Source organism: Pipra filicauda, unplaced genomic scaffold (genome assembly GCF_003945595.2).
Source record: "Pipra filicauda isolate LSUMZ 115617 unplaced genomic scaffold, ASM394559v2 scaffold100_size2392355_pilon, whole genome shotgun sequence".
NCBI lineage: Eukaryota > Metazoa > Chordata > Aves > Passeriformes > Pipridae > Pipra > Pipra filicauda.
Window position 1 is genome coordinate 484429 of NW_024103441.1, and position 14405 is coordinate 498833.

The 14405-nt window shown below is 52.8% G+C and overlaps 1 protein-coding gene across 11 annotated transcripts in view; it reads left to right on the plus strand.

Annotated features, from left to right (window-relative positions):
• Positions 1-14405, plus strand: part of LOC113998503 (DAB2 interacting protein) — a 201300-nt gene that overhangs the window by 150810 nt on the left and 36085 nt on the right. For 8 of the 11 annotated variants that reach the window (XM_027741265.2, XM_039380290.1, XM_027741260.2 and 5 more), the window contains one exon: positions 10095-10248. In XM_027741265.2, coding sequence (XP_027597066.2) covers positions 10095-10248 — 154 coding nt within the window. Of the gene's footprint in view, positions 1-1963; positions 2176-3355; positions 3376-3912; positions 3945-10094; positions 10249-14405 lie in introns of those variants that run through there. The other 3 variants (XM_027741266.2, XM_039380433.1, XM_027741267.2) reach the window with 3 other exon arrangements.

The window sequence follows — 14405 nt, forward strand, 5'->3', positions numbered from 1 at the left end:
GTGACTGTGCCCACCCCAGTTGCTTGAGAAGCAACCCAGTAGCAGCCAGCCAGCTGTGCAATTCCATGTATTTTAATGTTAATTATGCTGGAATATGAGATTGTTCACACTTTATAAAATAAGTGCTTTTACAACATCAACAGTTATTTGATTTTAACTGTAAGTTTAGAATACATCTGGATAATCACAGTCCCTTCCAGTGCTAACTCTTCGAGGTTATTAGAAAATTGTTTGTTTCCCAGTGATAGACAGCGTGGTCATAAAGCATAAAGTGCTGGCTTCACAGTCAATAAAAAGTGAGAGATATCTGGGTTTAATAGCTCCAAAAGGTAAACATGGCAGGAGTGTGGAAAGGTTGCTTTGCTGGAGGCAAAGCTGTGACCATCCTCCTCAGAGTCAGCCAGGCCTGGCTGGGACCAGAGGAGAAAACATGACCCAAGAAAAGAGGGCTATAAATACCACAAATAATAACTGGGAATGGAAAACTTCCTGTAATAACCCATGGAAGGAACTGTTTACCTGCCCTGTGACCGGGCACAGCAGCTTTCCTTTCACAAATGCCATTTCTTGAGCAGTGAGCCGGGTGGGTGGGTGCTGGGATCCCATCAGGAACAGGAGTGCAAATATGGAGAAGGGGTGGGGTGGAGGTCACGTACAGTGCCCAGGGACGGTGCCAGCACTGCAGTGACAGTCAGAGCTCTGGCTGTGCCGTACACCTGTGTTATCACCTGCTGAACACAGAGAACAGGTGTTTCTGCAGGGAAACATCACCTTGTGCAGGCGAGGGATGAGGCACGAGTTTGCTGGAAGGAAGCTGGATAAGCCCTGGCTTGGATAAAAGGAGCTGAGACTCTGACACACAGGTTTCTTCTCAGTGGCAGTAATGCTCCCTGCAGCAGTGTTTGAACACTGAGTCAGTGGGATGTGGTTCCTTCACTGCCTGGCACTCCCTGGGGAAGGGGACAAAGTGGTCCCCAGGGCCCTGGTCTGTAGAGTTTGGTCTTTTTCCTGTAGCTCCCAAGCCACAAAAGGGTATTCAGTCCAGGGGCTGTGGAGAGGGAGAGGGCAAGGAATGGCCTGTGCATTCCAGGCCTGGAGCCCCAAGAAGGCTGTGTGCTACAGACACCATCCCGAGCCCAGCGGGATCGATGGGGCAGGGGCGCAGTGGCACTTCCCAACATTTGGCAAAACACAGTTGTCATTCACCAAGGTGAGAGTGTGGAGAATCAATGTGCAGCACAACAGACCCACAGAGCGCAGGGGCTCCAAGGTCAAACCTTACTTCATCCCCTGATGCCTGGCTCGTGTCCCAGTCCTGCACAAACCGTCTGGAATTTCAGGTTGGGGACAGGGGGAATTCAGCTGGGGAGTTCCCAGCAGACAGAGCTCTTTGGCTGGGTCCTGCTGGTCTTTGCTGTCATGTGGAAGCTGCAGCAGAGCCGTGCTGGGTCCTTACGTCAGCTGGAGCTGCCACAGTTCCCAGGATAGCTGGCTTCCTGCGGGGGCACAGGCCAAAGCACATGTTTGTTGGGTTCAGCACTTCCTTCCAGAGTCTCCTAATAAAGTGTCCCAACGTGCAACAGACAGTTCCATTGCTGGGCTGCAGAGAACCTGGATTATCCCTTCTCCCACTGCCTTGGGTCTGCTCCGCTCTCCACCCACTGCAGGTGCGAGGGCTCGTTCCAAAGTTCAGGTTCTGCATTTTCGTGCCTTGCCAGAAAGATAAAAGGCTTGGTAAAACTGTAACTTGACCTTAGTGTTTCACAGCAGCCCGGGAGATAAAGTGCTAAAGGAAATAGGGAGAGCAAAACACGGATGGCTTGGGAGACGGGACCCCACAAGGCAAGAGCTCTGTGCTGAGGACCCACGTGCAGGACTCAGGAGCTGCGGGGAGCCCGGATCCGGGCAGGAATGGCTCTGGATTGCTGACCAGGATTGCAGTCTGGCGTGCACCATCTTTTTTACTCTGCCACACAAAGGACCCCTGTGCTGCTGCTGCTGCAGATTTGAGAAGGAAAAGATTGACTGAAGCCGCCTGTTATTATTTTTGGCTACTCCAGCAATGTATCAAAAACCTGACGCTGGGTTGATGCTGGTGCCCTACTTTATAGAAGCCCTGAAAAGCAGATCAAGGACAGCGAGCTTGTCTCTCTGCATGGCATCTGCCAGGAAAGGGTGAGAAAACTTCAAACCACTGGCGGGCGGAATGGGGGGAGGCAAAAATGAGGCAAAATGTGCTAAATCCAGAGCACTGTTTGCAGACTGCAAGGGGAAGGGGTCTGGATGTTCTCTGCTATGGAGGCAAGGTGGGACAGTCAGTGACTGGGGCATTTTGCTGCCAGCCTGGCTGGTGAGCTGGTGCCGTTGTCCTCGGAGTGTGGTGGGGACTGGTTTGCCTTGGAAGGAAGAAAGGACTCTACTGGCTTTAGGTGACAGGCAGAGCTCCTTGTTAGTGAAGCCCAGCAGTAATCCTGCTTCATGTTTTCTGAATCCTTTGGAGGTGAGAGGGTCATGGCCCCCTCCTTGGCTGAGGAGGAAAGGCACATGGGTGAGGCTGTGCAGGGAGTTAGTGTTGGAACTGGGCAGAGAACCTGCGAATTTTGACTTGTTTGTCACCGCCGTGCACGGTGCTGCTGCCTGGAGGGACGGTCCGGCTGGGAATCCAGCTTGTGAGTCCCTGGAGGAGGCGAGACTCGGACCTGCTGCCTCGGGCAGGACCTGCCCGTCTCCCACTCTGAGACCTGCTTCCTTCTACTGTGCTGTGGAGGAACCCCGAGTATTGCTGTCACCTGGGGATGTTTACTTCTGTTCTCGTTTTCCCCTCCAATGCTGACCAGCGTTTGCAGCCCAGGTGTCGGCTTTCTCTGCTGATCCGGAGCCGCCTCACATGAGCTGGAGGATTAATGCCTTGCTGCAGACATGGACACTAGCCTTTGAAAAGTGGAAGAGGAAGCAGCCATCAGTAAGAGGCAGGGGACAGTGCCATGTGGTGGTTTTTCATTTACTAGATAGTCCTACTTTGTTCTTGATGAGTAATGGAGGCATTTGAATACGCCAGGATGACAGCAGCAGTCTGGCTCTGGGAACGTGTCGGCGTGGGCTGGGTGAGGATGGTGGCAGTCGGGACAGTGGGACCATGCCGTGCAGCCTCCCCCTCTCCTCTGCGCTGCCTCCCATCTCCTCTGCCGCTCACCTGCCGCCCCGGGCGCCGCGTTCCCTGAGGCCGCCCGGCCCCGGAGCCCCCCGGGGAGCCCCGCGCTGAGCCCCGCGCCGATGCGGGCTGGCCCCGCGCGGGGTGCGGACCATGGCTCACGCAGGGGCCGCCGGCTGCTGCTGCAGGCGCTACTCCCTGCTGTGGATCGCGCTGCTGCAAAGGTCAGTGACTCGGCTCCCAAACGGGAAAGGAATGCGGAGCGCGGCCCAGGGCAGGGACGGGCGGGCGGGCGGCGCCGTCCCTCCCCTCCGCTGCCGGTGCCGGGCCGGGGGACGCTGCGGGGCAGCGGCTGCACGACGCGGGCTTTCTTCCCGCAGAGCTGCGTTTTCCCCCCGGTTCATCACAGCAGAATGAGGGCGGCGGGCGGGACAGGCGGGATGCGGAGCGGGGTGAGCGGCTCTCGGGGACGCGGCCGGCGGGGGCGGCCCCGCGGGGCACGGGGCGCTGCCGGGAGGGCGAGGCGGGACCCCCCGTTCGCGGGGCACGGCGATGCCCCCCGGAACCCCCGCGCTCCGGGGGCGGCGGGCCCGGGGCGCTCTGCCCAGCTACAGCGCAGCCAATGGGCCGCGGCGGGGCGGGGCGGCGGCGGGGCCGGCCCGGAGCGGGGGCCGGGGGCGGCGGGGCCGGGGGTCCCCGCCCGCGGTGGCGGCGGCGGGAGCGGGGTATGGCCCAGCCCGAGCGGGGCGGCGGTGGCGGTGCGGCGGCGGCGCGGCGGGGCCGGGCCCTGCGGGTGAGTGCGGGGGTGCCCGGGGGTGTGCGCGGCTCCTGCGCGGACCAGGCGAACTCCCCGCGCCCCGGCCGGGCCGGTCCCGCACGGCGGCCCCGGCGGGGCCGGGCGGGGCGGAGGGCGCGGAGCGGGGCCGGGGCGCGGAGGCCGCCGCGCTGGAGGCACCGGCGCTGGCAGAGCCGCTCCATCCCGGCCCGGCCCGGCCCGGCCCGGCGGTGTCCGTCCCTTCGCTCCGTGTGCTCGCGGTTTGTTTTCAGCGTCCGTTTCATCCCTGGGCAGCCGCGGTGCGGGGATGGGCCTTGCGGCTCCATTTCCGTGTGGTTTGGTCCAGCAGGACGGATCCTGCCTCGCCTTTGCCGCCTTGTCCGGATTCCGCCTCCAGGCTGGTGTTACGCAAAATTTCGGTGATGAAAATCAAACCCTCCGTCCCCACCCTCTTCCCAGCGCGGGAGGTTGTGAGCCCGGAGCGGAGCTGGGAGCACCCCGGGGGTGCTGCAGGGAGCGGGGGGCTCTGGGGCTCTGGCTCGGTGCTCACGGCAGCACAACATCCCGGCTGCGCTTCTGCTGCCATGGACGTGCCCCAGGTGTTTTTCGGGGCCCTGCTCGCTCCAGAGCCAGTGCTGTGGGAACGACTCGTTCTCAGGGCTGTGCTGTGGCTCGGGCTCCAAACTGGAGTGGTGGATCTGTCACTGCTGTTTGCATCAGATGTCCTCAGATCCAGCACTGTTTAGGCTGGTTTAGGTTGATGTAATAAGAAAAGGTAATTTTCTTATATAAGTGTTGATTTCTGTTAAAAGCGACGTGTTGGTGCCATTGTTCTCATGGGAGAGAGAGAGAAGGTGCTTCCTTGGCTCCCTAACAACATTTTTGATGATTGAAACACAGGTATATGTTTCTGATCACCGTTTGCATCCTGCTCCCGCTGCCCTTCCCTTGCTTTTGCAGTTCGTCAGAGCTTATCACAAATGCCGTCGTTGCCCTTGCTGGCTGTACTGACAAACTTCCCAGTGGCACGTTGTTAAACAAACAAATAGCCACGCTCAGGTGAATGTCATGGGTTAAAATCATCCTTCAGGTTTGCTCTGGCAAAAACAACGTTTGGAATCTGGTATGAGCTGACAGAGTCCTTTTGAATGTAATTAATCCTGCTGCCGGTTGAAACTGAGAACAGTCTAAAAACAAGGGCAGGCATTAATAAGTTTAATTACATGTCCTTTGTGTTGCTCAGGGAAGGTGTTGCATTAGTAAGGGTAACCTGTAACACCAGGTTCCCATCATGAGTGCGATGAGCAGCGTTTCCCAGGCAGAGATCAGCAGCTGGACTTCAGGAAACGGCAGGAGAAAGTTCAGGGTAGCAAAACATGGAGAAGGATGTGCTGCTGCGTTCTGAGGCTTCATCCCCACGTCCTCTCCTACAGGAAAAAAAAATATGCTTCATCTTCTGGAAGCATGCAAGTGCTCTTGTGCTGTTGTTCATGGCTATTCCCATAACATCACTTTTATATTTATTTGTTAGGTTGAAGCAGGATGAGGCACAGGGGAGGGAGGGATGAGAATTCCCAGCAGTGGTCTTGAGGTCAGCGGGAAGTCGGCGCCCGGGTGCTGCTGCCGAGCCCTGGGGAGAGCTGCTGTGGAGGAGAGTGGGAAGCAGTGCAGCCACGGGAGCAGTCTGGGCTCTGCAGAGCGTGTTCCCAGTGTGACCCAGCAGCAGTGAGGCTCAGGTGGGACAGCGGGCACAGGGCAGAGCTGGCAGAGGGTGATTTACTCCCATCTGCGGCTGCTAAAATCCTTCTCCCATCTGATGTTGCAAATCAATTTACTGGAGTTGTGCACTTTGTTCTCAGTCATAACAAACCCCTAATCCCTGGGCTGGAGACAGATTTAAATTCTGTCTGTGCTGCATGTGGATCTGACAGTCTGTGCTGCTGCATTTGGGTACCGAGGACCCCCTGCAGTGGGCGTGTGCCGGGGAGAGGGTCAGGGCTGCCCTACAGAACCTGCTCCTGGCTGTCACAGAACAGAACTGCCAGCCTGAAAAGCTGCACACAGGGAACCTTTCCTGACCAGGAGACGTGTCACAGACTCAAACCTGTAATTTAGGAGATCAGATCCCTGTGCCACTGGGGAGGCATTCACAGTGCTGGCTCTGCAGCTGGTGTTAGTGGGACATCTTCAGCTTAGTGCCTGGGCTTCCTTCAGAATTCCCCAACCTGCTCATGCTCTCAGAGCAGAACTGTAGGAGATTTGAGAAAGGCCCTTTATGTTTTTTCCTCATGTTTCAGTGTTACATTTTGTGTCTGCTCCATGCCTCTGCAGCTGCCCAGCCAGGTTCCCTGTTTATTTCTGCCTCTCGAAAATAGCCAGGAAGGTTTTCATCATAAAACCACAGGAGCAGCAGCTGGGTGGTTTCAGCCAGGTGAGGCTGTGAAATGAGAACCAGTAGGGTTGTCTCTTTGAGGCCCTGTTTGCTGCCTCCATTGCTCAAAACCCAGCACTGAATTGTATGAGGAGAGGATGGATTGTCCCTCCATGCCTGTTTCTCCAAGTCCACTTCCCTGCAGTCCACATGGCCCTGGTTGGATTGGGTGTGCTGTCACAGCCTGGTGATACTCTGCTGGCTGTGGAGGGTGCAGACAGAGGGGATACATCCCTTCACATGGTAATGTTTTATGACTTTATTATTTAGCACAACAATCCTCTCTCATTGCTCTCGGGCAGCAAAGCTCTTTCTTTAATAGCCAGAGACTGGCTGCTGCTCCGTGGGACTCGCCAGGTCAGTGCCAGTAGCAGTAATGTTATTTCTCTTTAGAACTAATGTGGTCTTTTATGAGATTTTTTTTTCCTCCCCCCTTCATTTCAACTGAACTTTAGGCAAGTAGAAAGGGATTAAAAAAGGGCCCTTGGCAAAAAGAACAGAATGTGCTGTTTGGAAAGAGGGTTTCCTGCTGTGAGATGGCTCTGGGCAGCTGGCCGTTCCCACCATATTAAAACAAAGGTGTAGGATTGGAATTAGATCAGCTGACGTAAACCAGGACGGGACCTGGAATGCACAGCGAGTTATTGGAGCAGGAGATTGGATGGCCCCACGGGCAGTGTCTTGAGCAGTGATGGCAGGGACGTGAATTTGAACCAAGTACCTCTGTCGTCTTGGAAGTGTGTGTTCACCGTGGGCAAATGGTGTTCCAGCTGTGTCTGACTCTGGGACTCTGGGATCCCTGTCACTATGGATGCTGCTCTTGGAGTCAGGAAAGCAGCTTATGGTCTCTCCCTGTCTGTGGGACTGGCAAACGTCTTCCAGTACATGGGCCCCTGCTGCAAGTGCCATGTCACTGAGGGACAGGAGTGCTCTCTGTGCTGGAACAGGTATTAAAATGCAAGAACCCTTGAATCAGGTGCTATGTAACCCTCCTCCAGGGCGTTTGTAGCCCACCCCAGACTGTGCTGGGCTGCTCTGGCTTAAGTCAGTAGCGTTGGGGCCAGCTCTGGGGGATGGGATGGGACAGAGCCCTGGGAGGGGGCTCTGCTCATCCTGCACTGCCAGGGCTGAGCTGGCAGAGATCCCTCGTCCCTGCCACCAAGATTTCCAAGGAGAGTCTCTAATTAATGACATCTCCCCACTTAGCTCTTGATACAGAGACAGATGCTGGGTTTTTAGGGCTGGTTTGAGACCTGCAGCGCTCCCTCCGCACAGAGGCAGCATCTGGTGAGAAATGTGTCTGCTGCTGACCTGGGTCGGATCCCATTGGCCGCTCAGGAGTGGGAGAGATGTTGTGGGAGCAGGTCCTGCCGAGGCAGGAACCTGACAAATAACCTCCCTGAAAAAGTCCCGTTAATTTTAGGATTCCCAGAGGCCTCCGGCAGAGCGTGGAGGGATATAAATACACATTTGCTGAATCTGGTGAGAGCATAATATGTCCTGAGAATCTCCCCCCGGTAATCCTTCGTGTTGAACATCTGCATTCCCACCCGTGGCCTTGCAGCTGCAGTAGTTTTAAATGAAAAATAGGCTTGATTTGTTTTAATTTTAATAAAAATTCTTAGGCCAGCATGAAGCAGTGCAGCTCAGTGATGTACGTGTATGTGTGTGAGAGTATGTAGTCCTGAGCTGTGGGTTTAGATTATCAATATTTATATTTGTCTACACAAGAATGCAAGTAAATAACCAACTGCAGCTTGGTTATCTACCTTTTCTAATTTCATCCTAAAAATATGGAAATAAGATTTACCATAAATACCTCGATTCAGGGCTTATCTGGACTGGGTGAGCATTGGGTATTGTCAGTTCTTGAGCTGCTGGATATTGGTTCTGCACTCAGCATTCTGAGGTAACTTGATCTGTCTGCCTGTATTAGAGTTAATTTACAGTACCATTCAGAGGAAAAGGAGAGGGACCCTTTTCTGTGAAAATAGTGTAAAATTGCCACAAAGTACTGGGAAATGACTGTGCTGGGTTCCTAAAGATCAATTTATTCACCATAGAGATACGGGGTGAGTGGGCAGTTGAGAGAATCACTAATGGCACAGAGAGCCTTTGCTGGGAAGCTGCGGCTTCTGATCCAGCACAGGGCTCTGCCAGCCCCGGGCTTTTAATGCCTGAGGGCTGGGGATTGTCCCCTCAGAAAGATGTGGTGGTGGTTGTTCTGCAGATGTTCTACAGGTACCACCACAGCTGGTCCTGGCTGGTGGCTCGGTGGGTGCAGGGAGGTGTCTGGGGACGGCGCTGTCCCGGAGCCCTCGGGCCGTGTGTCCCCAGGCTGGGTGTCCTGCGGTGCTGCGGGCCAGGAGGGTGGCCTGTGGCACTCAGAGCTGCCCATTTAACATGCTGAGCCAGAGAACCAGCTGCAGGCAGTTCTGTTAGCACCTGGGGCTTCATCCATGGCCTGAATCTTAATGGCAAATCTAGAGAAGCACCTGTTTATCTTCTGCTGCCCTTTATCTTAGAATCTCCTTGGGCTGTTTTCTAGATTCAGCCTGGCGTGTCATTCACTGGAAGCGATGAATTTTGCATGCACTGTTGACATTTCTCTCTGTTTTGGTCAGTTTTATTCTGGAGAACAACAAAACTCAACACACAGAGCAGAGCAATCCGGGGAGTATACTGGGAGCATTGTTGTTTTGCTCATGAAAAACCATGCTGAGAATATCACAAACTCCTCTTATTGCTGTCCTTCCATGCCTTTGGAGAAGGCGTCACGCTCTCTTTGTAGACAGGGCCACTTGGTCTCTTTGGAAGCCCCTAAAGTGCTTGTCAGGGGTTTTAAAGGTCAGAGTTACCAGGATCAGAGCTTTGGCATAGGAACATCTGACATGGTGCAAGCCATAGAGAAAGCAGCTGCTCCCTTTTCTCTCAAGTTATTTTTTCCCTTGCCGCTTCCTGGTTTTGCTGTGTTTTCCCTGGGACTACTTAATTATCTTTCTTTTCTTTTTTTTTTTGTCCCCCTTGAGCTCTCTGGTTTTGCTTTAAGAGTTACAGCACCATTGATTGTATTGGCTGTCTCAAAAATGGTGCTCTGCTCGCTGTCTGCGGGCTCCCTGCTGCTAAATGCTGCCAGTGGGACTCCAGAGCATTTAGATCAGTCGATAGGGCTATCATGGCCTTATTTTCCACCCTGTCCCCATCCCGGGATGTGTGTAACAATGGGAGAGAGCACACGAGCCCTCGGGTAATGGGTTGCAGAGTGTGGATCCCAACGCTGGCTGTGCCTGTGCTGGAGATGGTGAGGTTCTGGGACCAGGGGAGCTCAGCACCAGGGGCTGCAGGACCTGGTGGTGCTGATGAGACAGCAGTGGGTGCTGGGGCCAGCTGGTCTCCCTGATGTGCCCATACTGCAAAGCACCACACCTGGGAAGTCTCACTCAGCAGGTGTGGTGGCCATTTAGAGACTTACTCAGCTGTGCAGAGACCCACAGCCTACAAACCTCTAATAACCGACTCCTGGCTGCATCGGAGTTGGGAAAAATTGTTTTACTGCTCATACAGCCTGTAATAGAAATTACAAATGAGACAGTGTAGCAGGCCCTGTTCTTCAGGGCCCTGGGTTATTTCATGGCAAAAAAGTCCCAGGAATATTCTGCAGTTGTTGCTAACAGATGGCCTGAACAGTTTCTGTGGGAAGGAGAGCATCCACTGACACCATTCCATTTTTCCTCTAGATCCCATCTAATGCCGAGGCTGAAAGAATCGCGCTCCCACGAGTCCTTGCTCAGTCCCAGTAGTGCTGTTGAGGCTCTGGATCTCAGTATGGAGGAGGAGGTGGTCATCAAGCCAGTCCACAGTAGCATCCTGGGACAAGACTACTGCTTCGAGGTAAGGAGCCGTGGGTCCGTGCCGGGAGCCGCTCCTGCCGCGCGGTGGGGCTGGCAGGGGGGCCAGGTGTGTGCTGGCATCTGGGGCTCTCACTGCTGGACAGCGTTTCTGCTCTGAATTGCCACACAGAGACTGTTTCGTAGGCAGAAAATTGCTCCCGTCTTTTCAAGGAGGATCATATCCCCACGATCAGAGCAGCGAGCTCCTCGTGAGCCCTGTCGCAGCAGAGCTTCCCGCTGGCACAGGTGCTGCCCCGCTCGGGGCCCTGTTCCAGCAGAGCATCCGTTTGCAGTTTATGTTCATACAGATACTGGGAAGTGCTGACAATCCCTACTCAGTGTTCCCAAATACATCAGATGTGGTCACAGAGCCAACCCACTGCTGTCAGTGGGAGTGTTGAGGACTTTGTCTAGAAAACTGAAGCTTCGCTTGTTTGGGTAAATAGAAAAATCTGTGAGTATTTCAGATTATTTTGACATCTGCTATGGCATGTGGTTAGGTCTGTGCTAGCAGGAGGGAGGAGGACACGTACAAACCAGGCTGTAGTTGGATAATTCAGTGTAGTATGTCTTGGGAATCATTTGTCCTGAATTGTGGATGGCAAAGTATTATTGCTTATGGCAGTGGCTGGACACAGAACAGGGAAATGGTTTTCTTACAGTAATAAGGTGGTCGATACTTATGTTTCTGTGAAGAGAAGGGAACCTGTGTGTGCTTGGGCATAGAAAAGCAGATAAATGGTATATCCATGCTCGGACTGTGCTGTAGGATGTGACTGCAGGCTGTCCTTGGATGGGCAGTGCTGGATAAAAACACCTTGTCAGAGTCCAAGAGGAGTCAGACTGGGGAGAGAAATACCTTTTCTTTACTCAAGTTAGCACACTTTGAAAGAAATGAGTTAGAAGATCCATTTCTTAAAATGAAAGCAGGTAACACGAAAACAGTCTTACAAATATAGCCCCAAACACAAACTCTGGAGTGGGCTGAGGTATAAATTTTCCACTGCTGCTCATTCTCTGAGGAATTGAACAAGTGTGGTGGGTCAGGAGGGGAACAGTTTTGTAAATTATATGGCCTCTATTACATTCCACTCAAGAAAGATAAAATGAAGCTAGATGGAAAATAGATGTGACATCCATAATATAAGGGTTGTTTACCAATTCTGTTCAGCACAAGAGCAGAGGAAGGGATGTGAACAGTACCTGCAGGAAGCTGACTGAGAGGGAAATTGCACAAGTCGTGCACCTGTAAGGAGGAAGAGAATTTTGGTTATAAGTGAGTTGGATAAAGAGGAGTCACACGGAAAAAAAGAACGTGTTAATTGCTGTCCTGCAAACCCTGCAGAGGGGAGGAAGAATGAGGAAGAATGCCAGGCAACAAAGGGGACATTGATTTGTGACTGGTGGCTGCTCACCAGCAAGCTGCAGCAGGAGGGACCGAGGTGAGAGCTAAATGGCACATCGTGTCAATGCCTCGTGTCTCCAGAGAGCCTCTTCCAACCCGGGAGTGAGGTCAGCGCTGGGATGAGTTTGCAGATCTCCTGGGATCGTTGGTGGTACCAGGCCTTGACCACAGTCTGCCAAGCACTTGGGTACCACTGGTGGATACAAAGAGGGGGCATTGCCTTTGGGCTTTGAGGCTGTTGTGGATCTGCTCTTTGTGGAGATCTGTCAGGAACAGGCAGCTTTGGGTCGCTGCTGTTGGGCAGTGCCAGCCTCGCACAGTCCTTAACTCCATTCTCCTGGCAGTGGGGTGGCTGAGCAGGGACAGTGCCTCGGGAGCTGTTTCCATCCCCAGCTGGCTGGTGTCCATTGGATCTCCCCTGTGTGTGGCACAGTGTGACACAGCTTTTCCTGCACCACACCACCAGAGCAGCCTCATGGCTCGGGAAGCAGGACAGCACGGTCTGACATGGCTGCAGATGGAAGAGAGCGGGTTTGAGAGGGAACTGGCAGCACACCCAGACGGAGACAAAAGCGAGAGGTGCCAAAGCCATCTGCAGTGGAAAACAACCAAGTGGCTCGTTGGGAGGCAGCTGGTGGATGAAGGTGCAGGGAATTGTTCCTCTCCTTTGGCTCCACCGACCTGCATTAAGACGTGCTGGGCTCCGCTCCCCTCGGCTGGGCTCTGCTGGGATGGACACTCAGCAGCAGTGCAGGGCTTTTCCACGGGCTGCATTCAGCTTTTTCTGCTTAGTTTTGTGAAACTTGCTTTTTTCCTGACTTGCTCAGTACTCGGTAGTCAGTATTTACTTGTTTTCTTCATTGATTTTTTTTTTTTTTAAATTACTCAGCATCATCTTCTTTCTCCTTATAAGACTCCCCAGTCAGCAAATCATCCCGTGCCACTGCACATGCTGCGTGTGCTAAATATACAGTGGGCATCTTCTCCAGGAGTGGAGACTCAGAGTCCAGGCTTACAGAGCCTATTCCTGGCCCTGCTGTTTGTGGGGTCCTGGGCCAGGCAGGGCACTGAGGACCGAGGGGCTCTCTGAGGTCTTAGCAGACCAAAGGCTCGCCCCGTTGCACAGCTCGTGCCTGAGCTGTCCCAGGACACGGCTGGGAGAAGGACAAACTGCAGTTGCTCCGGTACAGCCGAGGCTGTGTTGCCTCATCCTGGCCTTGCCTCAGCGAGGGAGAATGTGGTGCAGCTAAATTTAGCTCCACTAATTGGATCCAGCTGTGCAAACGTTGCTCGCGTGGCCCTTGGGGCGCGGGGCCGGGAGGGCAGCGCTGGTGCCCCTTGGCACCAGGTCAGGGGGTGCAGAGCAGCTGAGCCACAGCTTGTCCTTGTGGAATCCTCTGGACACTCAGGGAAGCAGCCTTGGTAGCTCAGTTGTCATCTCCAGATACTCCATGGAGATGCCTTCAAGTGAGGAACCCACCCTGTACCTAAAACTTTCTTAAAATGGCAAGATTTTATCTGACTGAGGAGATCACCCATCCGAGGACTGGGGATAATGAGTGGGAATAAGTAACATTTCAGAAATTAATGAGTTTTATTAATTGAGTTTATCCTGTACATTAACAGTATTCTAGCATTTCCAAAATCTTGATGAGACCAGAATACTCTCTTTATAAAGATAATTAATATCTCATAAAGATCATTAATGCCATATGATATTTAGGTCAGAACTCAAAGCTGGGGTGTGATTGCAGATCTGGGGAAAATTACATTTTTGGTCACACATGGTAGATGTGACCTTCAGCTTCCATCTGATCAAGACACACTTCATATCTGACACATGATTTTCCCCTTCTCTCACTTCAATATGACAGTTACAGGTTTTTTTAGGGTTTGAGTGATTAATTAATTGATAATTATTTTAAAACTGAGTAATTAATTTTGCCGTGATAACTCATGTGTTGACTTAAGCGTGGCAAGAAAATATATTAGATATTCAGCTTAACAGATAGTTGGTAAAAAACTGATATTGAATGAAAACTCAGTAGAAGGACAGCTGGATTACATGGTTATTTATTTGGATATGATCCTCCATGTCCTCCATGCAGCTCTGGGATCCATGTGTGTCACCAAGGAGAACTTGTCTTTTAGAGAGCATCTTTCAACACCAGCCAAAGAAATCTTAATTCTCCTTCATGGACGAGCTTCCAAGTTTCCTACCAAATCCTCTAGATCTGAGAACATTTTCAAACACATTTGTACACCAAACTCCATCAAAGCCAAAGAGCTAAACAGAAAGCTGGGTGAGACATGGCCTTTAAGGCAATGGACTAATGATATCATTTACTGAAAGGTGTATTTGACCTGTTCCACCTTTATTATGAGCTGATTGGTGGGGATGGAGTTTCGTGGCCTTGGTCAGAACCTCAGTGGCCTCAAGGGTTTTCCCCACTGTGGGGTGCAGAAGGTTGACTCCAACACCTGCAGGACACTGTGGTTGTACCAGGAGTGTCAGGACTTCGATGGATTGGTCTTGGACATGGATGATTTTGAGTCTTCTGCAGCTGAATTCACTGAGTAAGGCAGGGCTCAAGTTCTGATGTGTGAGGTTGGTGTCTGAAAAGAACTCCTCTGAAGTCCCAGAAATTCCCATCGATCGAGCAGGTCGGGAGCTGCCTGGAGCAGTGCTTGCTCCAGTCTTAAAACTGTTGCCAGGTGTTTCTTCTGGGATGTTGATGTTTGTAATTCAGCAC